This window comes from Toxorhynchites rutilus, chromosome 3 (genome assembly GCF_029784135.1).
Source record: "Toxorhynchites rutilus septentrionalis strain SRP chromosome 3, ASM2978413v1, whole genome shotgun sequence".
Classification (NCBI taxonomy): Eukaryota; Metazoa; Arthropoda; class Insecta; order Diptera; family Culicidae; genus Toxorhynchites; species Toxorhynchites rutilus.
In genome coordinates, this window is record NC_073746.1 from 111,056,416 (window position 1) to 111,080,146 (window position 23,731).

The following is a 23,731-nucleotide window of genomic DNA, read 5'->3' on the forward strand; positions in this document are numbered from 1 at the left end:
TAATACACAGACATGATACAAGTAAAATTTGTTAATATTGCAACTAGGGGTCGTTCAAATATTACGTGACGCATTTTTTACTATTTTAGACTCCCTCTTCTCTACATAACATATAACAAATGGTCATTTGCATAAAAATGTTTAGATTTATTTCTAAACAAGTTTCCACAAACCTTCCCCTCCTCCCTTTTTGAGTGTGTTACTTAATAAATGAATATTTGAATGATCTCATAAACATCATCAGTGGCCGTTTGAGTGGCTCTACTCTGACATGAAAGCCTCTAAAATAGTATTCTTGGTGTAATTGTTTCGTATATTAATTCCTAGTATGTAGTGTCCATTTTGTGTGTATTTTTGTAATGGATGAACCTCAAAATAACTTTTATTTGGCAGACTGTTCAAGAGCGCTTCTAATGCATCCAATAATTAATACGTTGAGCTGGTTTCATCGCACCGACAGTGGGCTTTTTGTTTAGAGAGTGTAAACTGGAAGCGACAGCAACAAAATTGGAAAATGATTTTTATAAAAGCCCCCTATTGATCCGCAGGGACCAACGTGAGTCAGACGAAAAGTTCATCTTTGGTCCCCTAGCTCGGTCAGGGCTTAACGTTTTAAATAAGTCCGAAGAACTAGTATATACTCGACTGGAAGGGGCAGGGTTGTTTGATGAAGTATCGTAAGTAAAGCGCTGGGCGGTCTTACGGAAGTTGACCTGAACCTCAACCATGACCGATGAACATCTCATCTCGGCGTGTTCTTTTACCTTTTCGTGGCTTTGGTGGTCGACTGCCTCTCCATTTTGGCCATTTGCCCAAAAGTAATACATAAAGACCACATCACCTTCGCAACTTCCGGTAAGCACTTCGTACCATATATCTCCCCGTTCACCATATGACTCGAAAGAAGAGCGGCTTGGACATTCCCTTCACGTCTGTCAGAGAAGGACCTTCTTCGAGAACTTGATGTGGATGATATATTCGACGTCATCGCTTACCTGGGGAAAGTAAAGTACGAGCATTCTATTCGGTAATTTGAAGAAAATTGCAGAATTTGAATCGTGCGTGCCAGGCGTAAATGTTCTGATTGAGTGAGTGATTTTCAGGCGTAAGCAAAACCTAAACCACCGAAAAATCACAATCGATTGCCGATACTTGGAAAAAAATAACACAGATCAGTTTAGACTCGCTAAACTACGGTTTATGTTCACATAACATATATACATAACGTTTTGTTTTTTGTGTCCCGCGTTAGACCTCTGACCATCTGGTCACTTTACCTTACAACATTAACTTTTTTGCGCGTTCGCATTTTGGAAACAATTTCATTCATTAGCTGTAGAAAAAATCGAACAAATCCTTTGTTAATTTCGAATGGCTGATGGTCAATGGGTTCATCAAGCATTTTCTTCCAACGACTGTCGTACTTTCGTTCGATATCTCGCTGCGGTTCACAATTTCCACATGTCGATAGCGGCAGGATACGGAAAACGGATGAAACAACGAATCAAAATTACGCGAGTTGTGGCTGGAGTGGGCTTTCTTATGAAAATTCATAGAATAATGACTAGCGATTCCTACACCAACATTTTGTGTTAAAATCTTAAAGTTTCATCAATCAAAACCAGAATCTGATTCAAAAAATCAACTTTCCCTTAGCAAATGTGTATTCTAATCAATAGAATAACACGCAAGTTGTGCGAAATTATGTCTGCTAATGATTTTATAGGTCAATGTTAATTTTGGTGTAAGTATTATGTAATTTATAGAAACACTAGCTGATCCGACAAACATTGTTCTATATATAGCTAAAATATTTTTAGTGAATATAAGTTTTAACAATCTATAGAATCAATCGAATGTGATCGCTAAAAAAAGAACGAATGAAATGATACAGTCATTCTTATTCCGGCATCCGATTGGTATGAGACTCGATCAAATTTCACGACTCGATCGAAATTGACTTTTGCATTCCTAAATCCGCTCGATCTAAATTCAATCATTCAATCATTATTTGCGGATTTGCTCATGATAACTTCTCGCAATGTAATGTATTCTTCCTCACGGAATAACAGTCGTCCTTGTGTGTCAACAATGAATTCCAGGTTATTGTTTTTTCTTCGAGTCACAACTTCTCTCGTTACTGTGCAGTCGCCTACTATGATTCCAGCAACGCTTGCGCATTGAATCTGCTCTCCTCTCCAGCTGGTGTTTTATCAGGATTCATCCGTCGCCGACGATCCGTCTGGCTTTACACGAGTTGAGATCACTTGCGCATAGATGGATGAAAGTTAGATGAAGCGGACGTAGCGCCATCTGTCATTTAACAACGTAAATAACTTCGTTCTGTTTGAAAAACGAACGACTGTTCAATTATTTGGACATTGGACAACACTTAAATCGCGTTTAAAAATAGGGGATGGTGTTCTTTTTCGTTTTTGAGTTATGATTTTTCAAAGTTATCCGATGGTCTGAAAAATCATTTTTTTCCTTTTACCAAAAATGATTTTTTTCAAAAATTCATAACTTTTGAACTGCTGGACCGATTAAGATAATCGACGTATTGAATTGAAGCCAATGAGCTGGTCTTCTCAGAAAAATTATGGGTGGGTAATACCTAAGATATAACCGCAAGGTTGACGTAGGACTACCGTTGGCTTAATAATCACTTGAGTATGTCATGATGGCTTGTTCATTTCATTCATTTATCGTGGACTTCCAAAATAAGTGAGTGGGAGAACGGCTTACTGATCAATGTATTTTACATTCCCCTCTGAAGTTATTGATCTACCTAGTGTACATACTTCTCTGCCTTCAAATTTGATTGATTTAATGAACTTCAGTTTCGATTTTGAAATATAAGTTGAACTCATATTGCTCTATCCACATTACCGCCGTATTCCTCTGGCTCTTCTTCTTCTTCTTCAATGGCACTAACGTTCCTAGAGGAACTTCGCCGTCTCAACGTAGTATTACTTGCGTCATTTTTATTAGTACTTAGTTGAGATTTCTATGCCAAATAACACGCCTTGAATGCATTCTGAGTGGCAAGCTCTAGAATACGCGTGAACACAGTGCAAGTCGGAGGAAATTTCTTTAACGAAAAATTCCCCCGACCAGAACGGGAATCGAACCCGAACACCCGGCATGTTAGTTATGACGCTAACCACTCGGCCAAGGGAGCACAATTCCTCTGGCTCATTGGTTTTGAAACTCAAAGCGGTCGGCAGAAATACATGTGGGTACAAAATTGTCCGCATCTTGCATCTATTTAGCAATGTCGATTTCCTCTGGCTCAATGGTTTCAAAATCGGTGTCACGGCACGTATCACCCGCTTCAAAATTCAATATGCTAATTGATGTGACTTTTCACCAAATAAGTTTGTATTGTATCACAAATTAGTTGCTGTGAAATAAAAGGGGATACAGATACCATGATTGTAGCATGCAAAAAAAATTAAGTAAATCAATTGCTAGAATATGGATTGCATTTTAAACTAACAATTCGCTGTTTGTTAGATTGTTACACGGATTTGGAAAACTTCCCGGTTTATTTTTACGCGGATTTTGGAATTTACGCGGAACATATCCCCGCGTAACAAGCGACTCCAATGTATATACAGGTCGATTACTCAATTATCTGGAGTATTGATTTTTTTTCACTCCGGATAATCGAATCCTCCGGCTAATCGAGTCAAAACATTTTTTTTGTTTGTTTTTTTTGCATGTATTTTTCGTTTTTTGAAAATAAAAGACGAATTTGATTTTTGATTCATCCCCTTAAAGTCAGAAAACACCTTTCTCACATGAAAAAAAAAAATTCATCCAGATTCTCTCAGGAGGTGATAGACGATCATATTTGATGAAAAAAATCCTCCTATGCATATGTTCGAATTTCAACAATGACAGAGTTACAGAACTTTTTTTTTGTTTCGGACTCTGTTGCTTCAAACTGGCTCTACATCAAAAATTACGCTACGGAGGACGATTCTGATGCTTTCATTTGAAAGATGAGAAAATTTAGTACAGGATATAATCACTTGGAACAACTAAATTAGGGGATTTTAATAACCTTTAGTAAGCGAAACACTTCAAAGTTAATAATTTTTAATGTGTTATTATTAATTTTATCCCAAAAATGTATATTAAACTAGATTGTTTCTATCAATTAAAATGAAGTTTTTTAACCGCTCCATAATTTGTTCTTTGACGCACAACTTGTATCTTTCTTATTTGGCTGCAATATCGATATAAACAACTCCTGGTGATAATTCAAGCAAAATCTTCAAAAATCACCATTTTTACCCCACTGTACAGCCACTTAAACTTCACCTTAACGTTGAAAGGTTACATTCCTTCATGAAATAAGCCATATTTGAAACATAAAAAGAAATTCCCAAACCGATTATAATCGAGTCCAAAATTGTATATAATCGAATCACATATAATCGAGTCTGTATATAATCGAGTCTGTATATAATCGAGTCTGCATATAATCGAGTCCGACCTGTACTGTATTCTATTAGTCAAATCATTTCATTTGATACCAATATTGAGTCGACCATTTTGTGGCGGCGACCTTTTCGAATTTATGTTGTTCATAGTGTAGTGTATTCTCCAAATCAAGCCATTCAGCCATTTTTTTACGGCGGCCAAAATGAATTTTTCAAGATCATGGAATACACAGTTTTATAATGACAGTAGAATTAAATATATGTTCCGAATTTCAGATCAATCATTCAACAGGAAAGGGGTCAATTTTCTATTAATGTGGGACAACTCAACAAACATTCAAACATACATAGAAACAGGTCAAGCTGAATGAAATAATTCAAAAAGTAATTAGTTGTTTGGGGACTGTGGCCATCTTGAAATTGGATTTTTCATATATTCTATGTTCTACTAGTCAAGAACTTTCTTTTGATACATTTTTGGGTATTTTTCATAAATAACTGTGTTCTACTAGTCAAGCCTTTTCATTTGGCACCCATATTGATGGGGTTCTGAGAAAATAGGTAATCCGCCATTTTGTAGTGGCCGCCATCTTAGATTTGCATTTTTCATAAATAACTGTATTCTACTAGTCAAGCCCGTTCATTTGATACCCATATTGATGGGGTTGTGAAAAAAATATATATGGTGCCATTTTGTGGTGGTGGTCATTTTGGATTTGAATTTTTCATAAATAACTGTATTCTACTAGTGAAGCCCTTTCATTAGATACCCATATTGATGGGGTTCTGAGAAAATATGTAATCCGCCATTTTGTAGTGGCCGCCATCTTGGATTTGCATTTTTCATAAATAACTGTGTTCTACTAGTCAAGCCCTTTCGTTTGATACCCATATTGATGGGGTTCTAAGAAAATATGTAATCCGCCATTTTGTAGTGGCCGCCATCTTGGATTTGCATTTTTCATAAATAACTACATTCTACTAGTCAAGCCTTTTCTTTTGATACCCATATTAGCTATTCAATATAGAAGTATTATACAAATTATTCAAAATTTCCGAAAATCGAAAATAAAATACTCCAGATAATCGAGTCTAAAATTCCGGGTAATCGAGTCTCCTTATAATCCAGTCCGACCTGTATAATGTCCGTTTAAAATTAAAAGAAAAGTTTTTGAGAAAAACGAATTTTGATTTTTAAAATATTTTTTAATGTATTTTATTTGAAAATCTGTTTGCTATTTTTTAATGGAAGCTTAATCAATTTCCTATATTTCCTATATTTGAAAATTATCTTAAAAACTTCAAGACCTTCAAATTTTTAATGAGAAAATGAAATATGGGAAATAATTTATTCATCTTTCATAAAAATAAATACAAAACAAATTATAAAAATCACGCTGAAAAAAAAATTAAAATTTGAAACTCTATTTTCCATTTTTCCATTTTTTTTTAAATTAATATGAATGGTCCATTTAACTACCAACAAATCTCCCATCCATCGGAAGAAGGTCACTGTTACAGGAAAAAAGTTTTTTTAACAAGCAAGCGGTCATTTTATCTATTTACCCTCAATCAACAGTATGAAGTGAAGCATCATGAGAAAGGATGTCTTCACCTTCTGATTGGATTCTTTTATCATTATTCACTAACTCTAACCAACACCATCACAATAAATCGATATGAATGTTAGCAAAGGTTTAAATTCATAGCGATTAATATCTGTAACTATGCATGTTTGAATACAGGTTTCATATGCATACACTCGGCATACATGAGCATTTGAGAACCACTCAGCCTGAAGACTATGAAGACTTAATATATAGACTGTATTAAGATGCTTCTCAGTGGTGACTGTACATTGATAACAACCTAATCAGCCAATGTAAAACGCAACTCCATAGTTGAACCTGCCGCTAAATGCTAGAGACTTGTGTGTGAGACACGATTGCATAGGTAGTTGTGGCAGTTATCCTTGAATATAATTGATAATTTCCATTAATGAACCCTTTGAAACAAATTTGGTGGCCCGGAAAAGGGCCGTTTGATTCAATTGTTAGATATACTCTCTTATTCAACGCCGCGAGTGACGCAAGATAAAAATAATCGCCTCAAAGTCACTCGATGTATTCCAGAAGAACCCTTACTTTTCGGTTCCTATTTTATTCCCTAGTCGATAACAGGCGATAACTCGACTTTGAATCTCACCTAATGACAACGACGAATCGGTGCATCATTTCTCCAAGCTACTATAACTGATTTGAATTTGCGAACATCGCATCGCAGTGTGACATCAGATAACATCTTTTATACTCTCACCTGTTATAATAAGTTGAAAACGAGCGGAGCTTAAGATAAAGTTTTTTCCATCTTTATTTGCATTTCGAGCGAGTGATTTACGTAGTTGCACGTAAATCATTTGCAGTGGTATATAAAATTTATGCCTCGCCGCTGCACTACTTGCTCGTTATTGACGATTGGGCATGAATGCACAGAAATAGACAGAAAACATGTATAGGAAAGTGAAAGTTCTCGTTTCAACGCAATTATAACAGACAAACATTTGAGAAAATTATAACTTTTAAACGGTTTTATTTAGCTAGACCAGTTCGTAATTTGTATGTCTGCAGTGCTATCCCACATTAATACAACATTCGAAACATAACTTTATCTCGGTTGTCATTATAAAACTGCGTATTCCATAATCTTGAAAATCCAAGATGGCGACCATTGCGAACTACATATTTCTCAAAACCACATCAATATGGGTATCATATGAAAGGGATTGACTAGTAGAACACAGTTATTTATGAAACACTATAATAATTATCATAATTATGCGTATTCCATAATATCAAAAATCATATTTTTTGCTTTCATATTTTCTAAAAAAAAAGTTGATTGGGACGAGTATCAAATGAACACCCTGTTTTTTTACACGGATTTTACAATTAAGCGCTAAAAGTTGGACAACTTTCTGTGACGCGTCACAGAAAGTCGATATTTAGTTTTACAATTCACACCCCAAATTCACGAAAAATCATAAAGACAAATTATCAACATAATCAATCGGGGATTTGTTTTTGGGCCAGTTTTCGATAATGAGCCAGTTCTGATTTAGTGAAATAATGCGACATTAGACATGAAAATAAATTATTAAAAACAAAAATCGACTGATACGCTGACAAAACAATGCAAACGTACACTTTTTTCAATTCTTTTTTTTCTCTAGACTCCGTTTTAATGTCAGGAAACCCAAACCATATCAGTTTTGACAGCGTGTTTGTCACGCTGTCTATCTTCTCGACCAACACGCTGATGCGTTTGATTTGGTCACTGAGACACGGTATTGTTGCACTGGTTCTTTCCCGATTGTGTTATTCAACGCGGACAGCACGTGACTATTTCCGCCGTGCTCGTCTCTTTAGCGCGTCTACACAGATTGTTCGTGTCAGTCGGTTTTCTTCTATAAGTGTCAAATGCACTGTTGAGGTGTTAACCAGCGGCAAGTTTTGTAGATCGGCGAAGTTGAATCTCAGAAGAAGGTAGGTGCTTCCAAAATTCAAGCGTAAATATTCATCGGCAAAGCATTTCTAAAACCAACTAATAGATTAAAATCAACTCGCAAACACTTTCGCCCAATCCACGACTGATTACGGTGAAACGGGAGAGCATATTTCGAGTTGTAAACTACTTCGCTCGGCCTCATTAAACAAACGCATGTTTAACATGTCTTCTGCGAAGGGGCCTTCACTTGGGCCACCACGCTGCTAATGGATGTAGTCGCGTTACGCGTTAGATTTCGCCCCCATTCGCAGCGCGTGAAAACATTGTTACTGTCTGCGAATAACACACATTTTTTATTCGCGTTGCGCGGCATGTAAGTATCTATGATGGTTGGGGGGAATCCGAAAGAAACTATGTTTGTGCTGAACTTGAAAAAGCACACGCAAGGATTCGCTTGCGTGTGGTTTATTCGGACGGCTTATCAATCACATTCACGCACATTTCGATTAAATGTTTGTTTTTGTTCTTCTGCCCAAACAGAGGTCTGCAGCGCTGACAATCTGCCGGAAGTGGAGATCTTCTCGCTGCTGGAGGAGCAGATCCCGAAGTATCGAGTGCGGGCTGACACCACCACCACCTTCGGTGGGTACGAGAATCAGGACTGGTTTGTAAACTATCCGGCGCTGCCGATTCCCCAGGACGGGCTCGGTCTGACCATCGAACAGACGCGGGAAGCGCTCAACTATTTCCGTAAGTACCTCTGCTTTTCTTCTATCTTGTTTGTTCACTTTCGCGCGCGTGTGAAAACATTTGAATGCCTCAATCGAATGCCTCTGGGGTGCGTTCACTGAAGCATGTCTCGCATGTTTTGATTCTCTCTCCGGTGGACACTGCCACAACTAAGCGCCGTGTGGGCTCGTGTTCAGGCTATTCGATGGTAGGTGGCGCATCGTGTGGGAAGAAGGCGCAATCATATTTCTTTTTTTATCACCGTCAGCTGGCGAATTTCACAGATGCGCTCATGTGCGCACATAACTTTGTCTTTGTAATACATGATGATTGATTAGCGCTTATCGGACATTTTCGCACCTTGCACAGTGTGACGATTGTCCTGTCTGGGCGCAAACTTTTTTATCTAATCTATTTTTGAGCGGTATCACGCGGGGTATACGGCTGTTATAATTGTTTATTTATTTGAAGAGGAATTTAGAATTATTGCCAATTATTTATGAAGCGTGAAGTATCTGACGAATTTCATGCCAACTCGACTGGCCATTGACAGCAATATCTCAGATTACAGTGAAACGTTATTGGTGTAAATAGATAGGTCATTTACGCAACTTTATATTCTTGAAATATTCAAAAAAGTAATACACTACTTTTTGAAAAGGGTCAATGTTTTTTTCTTATTTTTTGCAAAAAAAAATATGACTCAAACACTGTAATACCAACAAAGTTTTGATCAAAGATTGAAATATAGGAAATTTGTTTAAATTTTCATAAAGACACCATACCAAATCACGCCGAAAAAAGTAATTGAAAAATTGAAATTCATTTTTCTCAAAAACGCATTTTTATTAAATTCTGGAAAAAAATATGAATAGCCCTTATAATTTCTAACAAATCACCATTATATCGGAAGATGGGCACTTTCACAGGGAAAAAGTTTTTTCGAAAAAGTTACAACAACTTTTTCGGGGTTATTTAAATTAAAACAAATCATAATTTTGGGTAAAATCAAAATAGTGATACAGTGTGTTCGACAATGTTTTAGATCTTAGAAAAAAAAATCTTAGATTTTAGAAATATGAAAACGTCAACTTTCTATTGTTCATAGGTTCTGGAATATATGGCATTTTTGTATGGAGACTCCAGAAAAACTGCTCAAAACTTTTTTGTGTGTAATATCTAGCGTTTGACATGTTTCTAAATAGAAAAAAGTTTGCGGAGCATGTCAATCGTAATAAAGTTTCAAGAAAACTTGAAAAAGTTGTTGCTGCGGAAACTCTTTCTCTTTAGCAGTGTCCGTCCTCCGATGTATGGATGACTTGTTGGTAATTGTATGGGCTTTTCATGTATATTTTATTCAGAATTTAAAAAGAATATATTTTTGAGAAAAAAAAATTTGAATTTTCAAAATTTTTTTTTTCCATAATTTTTTTAAATTTGTTTCATATTTTTTCATTTCCTACATTTCGTTATTTAACCAACATTTTGTAGTTCTCATAGCTTTCAACTTTTTCGAAAAATCTTGACTCAAAAATGATAAGACCTAAAAAACCGTAGGGTAAAGAATGCAATGTAGGAACTTATTCAATTTTTCAATCAAAAATGTTAAACAAATTATAAGAACGAAATTTCATTGAAACATTTTTGTTTCCTCAAAAACATGTTTTTTTTAAATTCTGTACGAAATGTCATATAACATACAGAAAACAACGAGCGGAGCTTGAGCTGCAATATTTCTTTTACTTCTAGTGTCCCTACAGCATGTACTGCATTTGCATTTCGAACGAACGATTTACGTGTGACTGATTCGCAGTGGTATATAAAATGAGTGTCACGCCGCTGCATTACTTGCAATCATTGACACGTAATTTTAGCAGACTAGCTATTGGAAAAACGATAATTATTAATATGGCAAAACAAGCGATCAAATCAAATGATGCAAAAATCTCGATTTTCAGTGTTTCCATTTGCTCCCCCAAAAAATCACAACGAAAAGATCATCAACATAAATAATCATTGATTTGTTTCCTGGGCCTTCGATAATGAGCCAGCCCTGTGTCAATGAAAGTATGAGTATTTGTGAACATGAAAATTAATTCTTAAAAACACAAATCGATTGATACGCCTGCGAAACAATGCAATAGTACACTGTATTTCAATCCTATTTTCTCTAGACCCCATTTTTATACCAAGAAACTCAAAGCATATCATTTTTGACAGCCTGTTTGTTAAGCTTTCTGTCTTCTTGACCAATACGCCGATGCGTTTGATTTGGTTACTGAGACATGTCATTATTTAACCAACATTTTGTAGTTCTTATAGCTGTTGCCTTTTTTTTTCGAAAAATCTTAACTCAAAAATGATAGATACAAGAGAACTAACCTAAAAACAGTTGGATAAACATTATTCAAATTTTCAATCAAAAACAAATTATAGAAACGAAATTTCATTGAAACATTTCTTTTCTCAAAAGCATGTTTTTTTTAAATTCTGAACAAACATTATTTGAATAGCCCATACAATTACCAACATGTCACCCATACATCGGACGAAGTGTATCGCTACAGGGAAAAAGTTTTCCTAACAACAACTCTTTCATGCTTTCTTTGAAAAATAAGTATTAATGTTTAACTCGTATCGTTTGAGTTTGTAAATTATCGTGGTTGATATTTTTTTTTTCAATTTAGTAACACGTCAAGAACATGTTAAACCAGAGAATTTACACACAAAAGTTTTACAAGAAGTTTTCCAGGAATCGAAATTTTTTTTTTTGTAGTATTTTTTTTATTAAGATTTGAACAATTTCCTACATTTCATTATTTGACCTACATTTTGTAGGTATTATAGCGTTTGAGTTATAATTTTTTGCAAAAAAATTAGAAAACTTTGGCCCTTTTCAAAAAAGTAGTCTTTTTCTTTTTTGAATATTTTAAGTATGCAAAATTGCATAAATGACCAATGTCTCTACATCCACAACAACCCTCCAACGGTAACGTCGAGGTTAATATCAAACCGCGTAGTTGAGGTAGGTACATAAATAAACTTTTTGATGATAATTTGGGGGTTCTGAAAAAGAAAGTCGTTTCGTTTGATTGTGAGATGTTTTCTGCTCAATCCACCAATGCTACAATCGAGCGATGATGACAGAAGGATGGTGTGTTTAGTCGTTCGATGATACATATCACGATAAAATATGCCGAAGTAGAATAATATATGTTGCCCTCTGTGGCCCTGAACGAGGTGGTTCCTGCGTTCTGTATGGATGAAATAATAAAACTATATATGAAGAGTGAATGAATAATTTCTCTATTGCCATTAAACGCTTCCATATGAATTTTAATTGGACGAATAACACATCAAAATAGACCACTCAAATTCGGTCGATCCGTTCTCGATTGTGAACAAATATTGGCGGCAATTGGTTTTAATATATTAATATTGAAATGAATTGTTTCACCTTTAAAGCCATTTTCAACAATACTACAACTGATACTACTACTTCTACACTTGTGCTAAACGTTTTGATCGGTTATTGTAATGGAATTTCGCGAAGCTACCTTATTAAATCATATTTTATGTATATTGAAGTTTCCAATTCAGATTGTATTTTCGGGAACTTATCGTATCACTCACTTTAGCTCACAATAAAAGGAAGAGTTGGAATTGTATAAAAATTCCTTCCTTTTTTTTGATCCCCTCTTCCAGTGTTCCATACAAGAGAACTAACGCTTTTATATACATTCAGTCTCATTCTTTCTCGGTAATATTTAACCTCTTCGGCTTCAGTGTTAGACGGTTTAGCTCCGATGTACGCTTACAGGATCGATGCTTATAGTGCGTGGCCATATATTGTGACATATTCACTCGTGTAAAAATTTTCCGTACAGCAGTAAACGATGGCTAAGTGATAGATGGCTGTTCTTCTTCTTGCTCAGTTGTCGTCAGTTGTGGGGGGGAAACGCAGAAAATCAAATTTTTCGGAGCCGCAAGGTACGACCTTCTCGGTTCGATTTCCAAAGCACAGTGAGTCAAATCTGTCCGGCAGACCATCCGTACGTATTTGATTATAGAGATTTTAAATCTTTTTAGTTCATTAGTCTCTAGCCCTGAGAATGGCCCCTGTGGACAAACTTAATCAAAACTCCTTCTCCAGGTGTATCGAGAAAGACATTTCATTCTCGCTCGACGCTCTCCACCGGATATCGGATATCCGGCTAGCTGGATAACCGGATATTCTGTAAAATTTTCCAAAAAAATCTGTATGAAAATCTGTGTCGAAAAATTAAGAGTGAAAATAAAGGTTTATTTTCACTTTGAACTTATTTTTGTTATTTATGGGTTGTTAAAGTCGTGTCAATACAACAAAATAAATCATAGAAAAGTTTTTCTTCTCTTAATTGTATGATGTTTCTACATCATTTTGTTCCACTTTGCCTTCAAATTTTCCTTCAATTTCATCCTTGATGCTCCTCTTTGGGCCGATACATAGCTTTCAAAATAGAGTACATATAGTAATTATGGGAACCAAACGATTCCCGGACTTTGTTTTCTTGACATTGTAAAGTGAAAATATTCGCTCAACACACGCTGATCAATGTCATCAAAAAACGACCTCAGCAATGGATTCACAAATTTACCATCCCGAATGTAAATACATTCATCAGTTGGGACCAAGTTATATTTGAGTTAGTAAATTTTTGCCCCATAAGATTCGACTTGAGTAGTTAAATTCGTTTTCCAAACCTTATCTATTACCTGTTTCAACGAAAAGAGAAAATTTGCGCATCAAAACATTTAGGTTTGGTAGCTTGACAAAATTTTGATGGTTTATCAAGATCACAGTGTTTCACGAGTTCAATATAGAACCCACAACACATCGATTTGAAGGTCAACTTCCTAGCTACATCCAATCCTTTTTCAGCTTCTTCTGCATCGATACCAACGCATCCTCAGGCTTCTTCAGAAAGCCTTCTTAATCTTTCACATCAAGGTTGGCACCAGCGAATCGTTGCACGTAGCTTTCAAAACATAAGTTACCCAACATGATCAGAGCAAAATTCTTGTCTCATTATAAAGTTTGCAAAATTGAAAACATTCTGATCGAAAAGTGCGATTGACGTTATTGGAACAATAATAAATTTAATAATAAAAATTAAATTTAAAAAATATCTGTATATTCTGTATCTGAAATTTGGCGAAAAAAATGTAAAATACAGATTATGTATTCTGTACATATGGTAACCCTGGTAAACTCTTTTTTTTACATGTATATATTGAGTTGAATGGTAGGTATCAAAAATAAACCAGTGTGCCATCTTCAATCAATTCAATTATGTGAAGTACAAAATTGAAACCAAAAAACTCAACGGATGTCAAAAAAAAAAATTCTACATAAAAAAAATGTCATGTTAAAACTTTCAACAGAATACAATACTTCCACTTCAATAATTCTGTTTCACCGTGACTGGTTCTCGCTAACATAAAGATAATCACAACAAACGCGAGCAGGCTCTTCTATCTCAGCTAATTACTTAGGAGGTGTGAAATATCTTTTCACAGAAATATTCCTGCAGAATTATTTAACACACAGGCTCTCATACATTCATTCAACTCAGTGCGATCACCGCACACTTGATCTCTTCAATTTTAATTAATTCTTGAACGAATAAAAACAATTCTTTAAAGCCATGAGAACGTTCAATTTGGACCCAACTAATAATGTTGCAGCTTAGCATTTCACACAAAAACAAGTTCTTCCGCCTTCCAGGAGTGACGTCAACCGCAATGTTTGTTTCTGCGTAGATGCTTTCAATAAAAATGTAATATGTAATATGCATCTCATCATCGGCTACTATTTTATTTCATCATCAATCAATCAAGATGTTGCACACATATCGTCGCCATAGAAGTCGTACCACCGATGATAAATGAGGCGGAAAATAGCTCCGGAAATTCCACGCTAAACCGAAGCTGCCATACAGGTGGGACAGATTCGTCCAACCCCCAGCCCCAGTAGGTAGGCTGTACAGCAATCGGATCGGAACGAACGACGATGATCGGTATGGCAGTTATCCCATTGAGATATCTTCTGCCGCTCGGCTAAGGAGGATTTTCCGCTTGGATAGCGCTGATTTGCATTTGCATCGATTGTCGAAGGTTGTTTAGTGTTTGAAATATGCATGTGCATATCCAATATAAATGCTAATAGTGACCAGAGAAGCGCACAAGCGCATCAAAAACTACTTTTAAGCTAAGTGGTGCGGACTCAATCCACTTCATTCTCAAGCAAATTCATGCATGTTTTCAAGCGATTTCTTGCAATAAATTCTCAGACCACCAGAGATGCCAGATTTACAAATATGTTTGTAAATTTACAGACATATCTGTAAAACATTCATCACATCTATTCATCACATCAAAAATATTTGACTCACCATATGACATTTTTCCATAGTTTTAATACAGAAAAGTTATTATATTTAGTATATATCAATACACATGACGTTAGACCAGCGATACTCAACCTGCGGCCCGGCAGTCCTTCTGGTTGGCCCATCTGGTGTGTATGAAGTTTGGAACTCATACACATAAGTACTTTTGCCTTGACATCATTGCAGACGAAAGAGAGGATACGGTTATTCACAATTAATGAAAAATTGCATTCTCTGCAGGTAAGGAAAAATTTTGAACGAAAATTGTCTCTGATAATTATTTTCTGTTCTAGATAAGATTGTTTTGCTGAAATACAAGGAGATTTATTGAAAAATAGTTAAGTTAGGGCCAGGACTATGTCTTCTAAGTATTTAAACAACATCGAATAAAAATTTTCATTCTATTTTCAACAACTTACATTTGCTTTCGGGTCTGCTTATGACGAAATATGGGTTACTGATCGATATTGTTACGACAGACATGGTTCATGGCCGTGTGGTGATCTAAAACTTGTATAGCCTTGCATGGCGGATGGAAAATATACACTGCATTTTTTTATAAATTTCATCAACGACAAGACCGCAAGCCTTGGTGGATGTCCAATATATCAACGGAGAAATACTGTTTTTAATAAAAATTAACAACGCGTATGTATGTGTATGTATGTATGTGTAGATCGTTGGAACATTTAAACACACATACAGCACATAAGTTATTAAGTGGTCCAAAAAATCATTTTTTTCCACTTTTTCCCAAAAATGACAAATGAAAATTAATAACTTTTGAATCACTGAATCGATTTAGATGATCGACATATAAAATTGACCTAGCCTTTTATTAAAAAATATTTAACTTGCGAAAAAAATAATTATATTTTAGTAATTATTGATTGTAGTCGTTTTTTATTTTTTTATGACTTTGGACTAGAGGGCGCTATATTTTTTTATATTTTTTCTTGAAAGCTGAAGGATTTTTTACACAACATATCTCGATATCAGGGTTGCTATTTTTTCGTTTTTTAGATATGGTTTTAAAAAAAAATCATTTTTCCCCATTTGTCCAAAAATAACTTTCTGCAAAAAATCATAACATTTGAACTACTGAACCGATTTAGATTATCGATATATTAAATTGAAGCCAATAAGCAAAATTCACACTTGCGGGAAGATTGGATTCTAGTCGCATAGGTCTAGTTTAGTCACATATGAATATTGATCGAAGACTTAAAACATGTTAAATTTACAAAATTCTAACTTAAAAACGATAATTATAGCATCTCTGATATCGAGATATGTTAGATAAATAATCCTCAGCTTTCCAAAAAAAATATAAAAAAATATAGCGCTCCTATCTTTAACCGAGAAAACTATGAAAAAATAACTCAATCAATAATTACAAAAACAAAATTCAATTTTTTCGCAAAAGTAATATTTTTTCAAAGAAAAATAACTCGTAAGCTTAAATTTGATATGTCGATGATATGAATCGGTCCAATAGTTCGAAAGTTATAACTTTTTGTAGTGGGAAAAATGGGGAAAAATTGTTTTTCGAACCATCGATTAGTTTTGAAAAATCATATTTCAAAAACGAAAAAAATAGCATCTCTGATATCGAGATATTTTATTTTAAAAATTCTCAGCTTTCAATCCATATTAAAAATAGGATCCATATTATATGCAAGGTAAATATTTCTCAATTAAAGCTCATTGGCTTAAATTTGATATGTCGATCATCTAAATCGGTTGAGTAGTTCGAAAGTTATAAATTTTTGAAAAAAGCCTTTTTGGGAAAAAGTGGAAAAAATGATTTTTGGGATCACCCTAAAATGGAAATGGGCACCCTAATGACAAATTAAAAAAATACGAGTTTAATGTTTTGCGATAAAGAACAAAATTACCACTTTTGACGAAGATCTGAGAACCACTATATTAGTTTGGCATGGAATGGAAATATATATATATATATATATATATATATATATATATATATATATATATATATATATATATATATATATATATATATATATATATATATATATATATATATATATATATATATATATATATATATATATATATATATATATATATATATATATATATATATATATATATATATATATATATATATATATATATATATATATATATATATATATATATATATATATATATATATATATATATATATATATATATATATATATATATATATATATAAGTTAACACCCACATCCCCATGTACTACACGAACAGATCAACTAACCACCGAACAACAGCGGTGACCCACTTCCAATAGAGCTAACGCATCAGTTCTCCGGGCGACACATGAACAAACAGCGCATCATCATTGACGGCGCATCGACCTGAATATTTGCACCGTCAACATCATCGATACCAACGACCCATCGAAACATCGACCTATCGTTCGATACACAATCCTAAGGCTCAGCGCTTTGGCCAGGTCGAAGTCCACCACGATCGAGCTCACCGGAACCAAACTGGAGAATCAGCATAACCGTACGCCGCGTTAGGGAACTCAGCTCAGGCTAATTAGTAAGGAATAAAGTCAGTCATAATTCGATGTTCAAGTGAGGTAGTTCGTTTATAATTTTTTAAAAACCTTCCCAAAGGCCTAACTTCTTTAACTGGCGCAGTCGGTAGGATGCGATTACCGCTCAAGTGTTTCGAAATAGATATGAAATAGTGATCGAATTGATTAAGTGCAGAACAATATCGGATTAACAGAAAATAGAAATAATCTAGTGCAAAGTGAAGTTTAACTGAATAACGAGAAAAAGAGGCCCAAATACAAAAGACAATACGTGTGCTTCGAAAAAGACTTGAACATTACTAATGTTTGTTTCAAAGAAGAAATTTATCAGATCAATCAATGAAGGTGCTATCGGGAAGAACCACTCTGCGAATATTAGTTTTATTCTCCATGTAAGTAATTCTCCACAATTATTATCTTATACCTTCTATATAACTAAAGTTAAAACACCCAATGTGGCAGAATTGATATCTGCATAAATATTAATAATATCATTATCAAAAGAAATTAAACGTATGTGCAAGTAGACCACCTCGCGTAGCGAGTAACTAGTGTGTAACAAACAGAGAGCATATCTGTAGTTCCACTAGTGCGGAAAGTTCTTATCAGACCATCCAACGGTGAAGTGCTAATCTCACACCGCGTAGGAGACTGATCGCATAGCAGAGTGAATATCTGTGGTAGATGCGATCGGTACAATAAGATTTCCCCCGGTCGAAAGCACAGTGTCTACACAGCAGAGAGAATATCTGCGCCGTGTGTAGCCAGCCGCGTTTAGATTGTAAGAAACAATCGCCATATAAAATATCGCGTTTAGATTTAAGAAAATTCTAAAGAAAAACTAATCAAATTTCTTCACCCCCGAGATATAGGATTTGATGGACCGTTTCCATCCCTATAATTTAAGAAATCGAGAAATGAACACGGAAATGAACAATTCTCCTAACCCAATACCTCCTCCTCCACCTCAACCGAATCCTTTACTACCCCCTAGACAGAACATGAATCGAATTGAAGAAACAAACAGAATATTCGAACAGGCTGAAAAGATTACGAAATCTCTCCAAACACCCCAAGCGGTGAGAGAACTGCAACCATTCGACGGCAATCCCGTTAAGTTGCATAGTTTCATTAGGTCCGTCGAACATTTTATGCCATTCATGGAACCTATTAAAAATACACCTTTCGAGCAAATTTGGCTTCAAGCTATAAGAAGCAAAATAATTAATGAAGCGGACCAAGTCCTAGAAACTTATGGAACTTCTCTCAACTGGGATGAGATTAAAGCAAATCTCATCGCTTATTATAATGATAAACGTGACTCAGTCACACTTACCCGCGAGCTGTTTCAACTTCAGCAAAACGGATCAGTTGAACAATTTTTTGGACAAGTACAAAATCTTCTATCCTTACTAATTAATAATACTAATATTTCTCCAAGAGAAGAGAATATTAAAAATGATAGAAACTCGACGCATAAGGAAAATGCTCTACAGGTTTTCCTAGCAGGGCTGAAAGAGCCGATTGGAGGGAACGTGCGTGCACGTCAACCCAGAAATATAAAACAAGCATTTGATGCTGCGGTAGAAGAACGTAACTATCAAAGTCGTACGGGCTTAAGTAAACCGACTTTAACACCACGTTTACCCAAACCAATACATTTTTATCCTCAATTACAAACTCGTCAACCGATGTTTAATCATCGACCATTTATTCCCCGTCAACCATATCAATCATATCAGCATGAAAGTATTCCAACCAGACCAAACTTTACGCCTCGTTTTCCAGCTCCACCTCAGGGCAATAATACCAACAATGGACAACTTCGGAAAGCATTACCGAGTCCAATGAATGCTGATAAATCCATTCGCTCTAAATATATAAATTACGTTAATAGACCACCGCATAATTATAATGCAAGAAGCCAATTCTTTCCTGCTGTCCCACCGAGACCAGCACGGATAACGGAATTAAGAAATATTGAACAAACTCAACAAAACGCTCAAGAGTATCAATACGAGTATCAATGTTATCCCTTGGCAAGTTATCACCACGATTACTACCCAACGCCAATGGATAATTATTCATACGAAGAAGACCATTCAGAAATACATTTAGAAAATGAGCAAGAAACTTCCAATGAGACCTACGAACAAGAAACTTCTAGCGAAGCAGTCGATAACCTAAATTTTCAACTGGAAAGCACATCCCATTTCCCCAGGTAAACTCAAAAAATTTCATCCCTTACATGGAAATTCCCACACGTCAAGGGTTTGGATTGAAATTATTGATAGATACGGGAGCTAACAAAAATTATTTATGCCCCCGATTTGTGAAAAAATCCTTTGCGCTGCCTACACCAACTGTTGTCTCCAACATCTCAGGCACTCACAAAATTGAACGATATGTCGACTTCAATCCATTTCCCGACTTAACTGATAAATCGTTCAAATTTCATATTTTTGATTTTCATAATTTTTTCCACGGCCTTATTGGGTATGAAACGCTTCAGGAACTTAAAGCGAAGATTGAAACAGATGACAATTCCATAACCATATTAGGAACAAAACTTCAGATGCTCAGAAAACATCCAGAACCTTTCTCAAAGGAAATTTCAAGAGAAACCATTCATAATATAGAGATACCAGTTTCCGAGCAATCAGGTGATTTTTTACTAGAAGATGATCTCGAAATCAATACAAACCTTTTCATATGTGCTGGTTTATACCAAGCAGTAGGTCATAAAGCCATTGTCAGTCTCAAGAACAGTTCAACTGAGAATCAAACACTTTCATTAGATTATCCACTTGAGATCACTCTTAATAACTTTGAATGCTTGGTTGAGCAAAACGAATTCAATTTTTTGGAAGCTCGTCCTGACAGATTCAGAAAACTTATGGACCAACTTCGTCTGGATCATTTAAACAGAGAAGAGAAAAATAGTTTGATCAATGTCATTGAGGAAAATCAAGATATTTTTCACCTCGACAACGAACCCCTTACAGCTACTAATGTTGTGAAACATAAAATTTTGACCCATGATGAGATACCTGTGTATCAGAAAAACTATAGGTATCCTCATTGCCATAAAGAGGAAGTCGGCAAACAAATTCAGAAAATGCTTGATGAAAACATAATTCGTCCTTCTACGTCACCATGGAATTCACCCATTTGGGTCGTTCCGAAGAAAGCGGATGCTGCAGGTATTCAAAAATGGAGAATCGTCGTTGATTACAGAAAGCTCAATGCTAAAACTGTGGATGATAAATTCCCCATACCGAATATCACGGATATCCTAGATAAATTAGGGAGAAGTAAATATTTTACAACCCTAGATTTAGCTTCGGGATTCCACCAAATTCTGATGGAAAAAGACGATATTCAAAAAACTGCATTTTCAACTGAGAACGGCCACTACGAATATCTAAGAATGCCATTCGGGCTGAAAAACGCCCCGGCAACATTTCAGAGAACAATGAATGCTGTGCTGGTAGGCCTAGCCGGATTTATCTGCCTAGTGTATATGGACGATATCATTGTATTCAGCAGCAGTTTACAAGAACACTGCAACAACTTAAATAAAATTTTCGCTGCTCTTAAAAAAGCCAACTTAAAAATACAGCTCGACAAAAGTGAATTTTTGAAGAAAGAGGTCTCCTTCCTCGGTCACGTGGTGAATGAAGAAGGTGTAAAACCAAACCCAGAAAAAATTGAAGTTATCCAAAATTGGCCAATTCCCAAAACCGAGAAGGACATTAAATCCTTCTTAGGAACACTGGGATACTATAGAAAATTCATAAAGGATTTCAGCCGGATAACGAAACCGCTAACACAATGTCTTCGGAAAAATGAGAAAGTAGAACATACTCCAGAATTTCTAAAAGCATTCAACAAGTGCAAACAGATACTTTCTAGCAGCGCTATTCTAATACACCCAGATTTCGAAAAAACCTTCATATTGACAACAGATGCATCCAAATACGCAATAGGAGCTGTTCTCTCACAAGGTCCAATCGGAAGAGATAAACCTGTTGCTTTTGCATCGAGAACACTCAGTCAAACCGAAGAAAAGTACTCCACTATTGAGAAGGAGTTACTAGCTATTTATTGGGCAACCAAATATTTCCGACCGTACCTTTTCGGAAATAAATTCATTTTATACACAGATCACAAGCCGCTTACTTGCGCCGTGAACTTGAAAGATCCATCAAGTAAAATTGCCAGATGGATGATTGCTTTAATGGACTATTCCTACGATATAAGATATCGTGCCGGAAAACAAAATGTCGTTGCCGATGGCCTCTCTAGAATTCCCCAAAATTTAAATCTGAATGAAGAACAAAATGATTCTTCATCAGACGCTGCTACGCAACATTCGGCAGACACCGATGACTCGGAATTTATCGCATGTACCGAAAAACCGGTAAACACTTTTTCCAATCAGATCATTTTGAAAATAGATGGAACTGAGAGTGAGACCACCGGAGAACAAGTTTTTCCCAAAGTCCTAAGACACACGTTTACAAAAGTGAATTTTGGTGTACCAATATTACTAAGAATATTCAAAGAATTCATGGATCCTAAAAGAGTAAATTGCATTTACTGCCCAGAAAATCTCATCAACACCCTTCAAATTGTGTATAAAAACTATTTTTCTCGCGTCAAAACGTTTAAAGTAGTTATTTCACAAAAGTTCTTAATTGACTTAAAAACTGAAGAAGAACAGAATGAAGTCATAAATACAACACATACAAGAGCTCACAGAGGCATCGAAGAAAATCTGATGGCTATCAGCCAGAAATTCTACTTCCCGAACATGAAAAGGAAAGTTAGAACACACGTCACATTGTGCAATACGTGTAAAACTGCTAAATATGAGCGACATCCTTATAAATTGAACCTAGCCCAAACTCCAATACCTAAAAAGCCGCTAGACATAGTTCATGTTGATATATTCATATGTCAACCAAACACGTTCATATCCGTGGTAGACAAATTATCGAAGTTCGGAATGCTTTTTCCAATTAAATCGAGATCGATTCCTGACGTCCGTTCAGGACTGACAAAATTCTTCTCAACATATGGGATACCCAGACTTTTGGTCAGTGACAATGAACCAGCACTAAAGTCTGTTGAAGTAAGAGGCATGTTAGAAGAACTAGGAATTGAAACATATTTCACACCATCTAATAAAAGCGAAGTGAATGGAATCGTTGAACGATTTCACTCAACAATTGCAGAAATGTTTCGCTGTTGTAGATCGAAACATGAGGGATTAAGTAAGAAAGAGTTGTTTAGAGTCACTGTAGCACTTTATAACGACACTATTCACTCTTCAACCAAGATGCGACCCAAAGAAGTATTCTTTGGAATAAAAGAGGGAGAGGTGAGACCGAGTAACATTGAAGAAATTGTTAGGAAAAGGAATGAAATATACAATGAAGCAACATTAGCTCTCATTAAAAAACAAAAACAAGATTTACAGCACCACAACAAAAACAAGGAAGCTGACCCATCACTGGAAGTGGACGAAACTGTATACGTCACGCGCCAAGGGGTCAAAAGTAAAACAAAGGATAAGTATAAACGATATCAAATCGCAAGAGATAACACAAAAACCTTCCAAGATCAGAATGGAAGAACGATACATAAAACAAAAATAAGACGTCAAAGAAAATGACGTCTCGAAACCCAAAGTAGTACTCACATATTTCTCTATTCCAGATTAGCCCTTGATGTTACAGCAGAAGTGACGATAACAGACCTCTCACGACATGATGGAATAATAGCATTTAGCGAGAGAGAAGCGAAGATTATCACATCTCAACATTTCCATCTCCACATCGTGGATTTGGAAAAGTTCGAAAGTAGTTTCACCAACCTCCAGTATACGTTACACCAGTTCGAACGACAAAATTTCACGAAACCATACCTTAAAACATTGGACATTAGGATGAAACAAATTTCCGACAATTACAAACAGTTGAAACCCATACACCGACAGAAACGAGGACTCTTAAACCCATTAGGAACGTTTATCAAATCATTGACCGGCAATT

The 23,731-nt window shown here is 35.5% G+C and overlaps 1 protein-coding gene across 1 annotated transcript in view; it reads left to right on the forward strand.

The window, feature by feature from the left end:
* LOC129779888 (trafficking kinesin-binding protein milt) overlaps positions 1-23,731 on the forward strand; it is a 298,718-nt gene that overhangs the window by 59,528 nt on the left and 215,459 nt on the right. Inside the window, exon 4 of the mRNA XM_055787636.1 lies at positions 8,496-8,705. Coding sequence (XP_055643611.1) covers positions 8,496-8,705 — 210 coding nt within the window. The remainder of the gene's footprint in view (positions 1-8,495; positions 8,706-23,731) is intronic.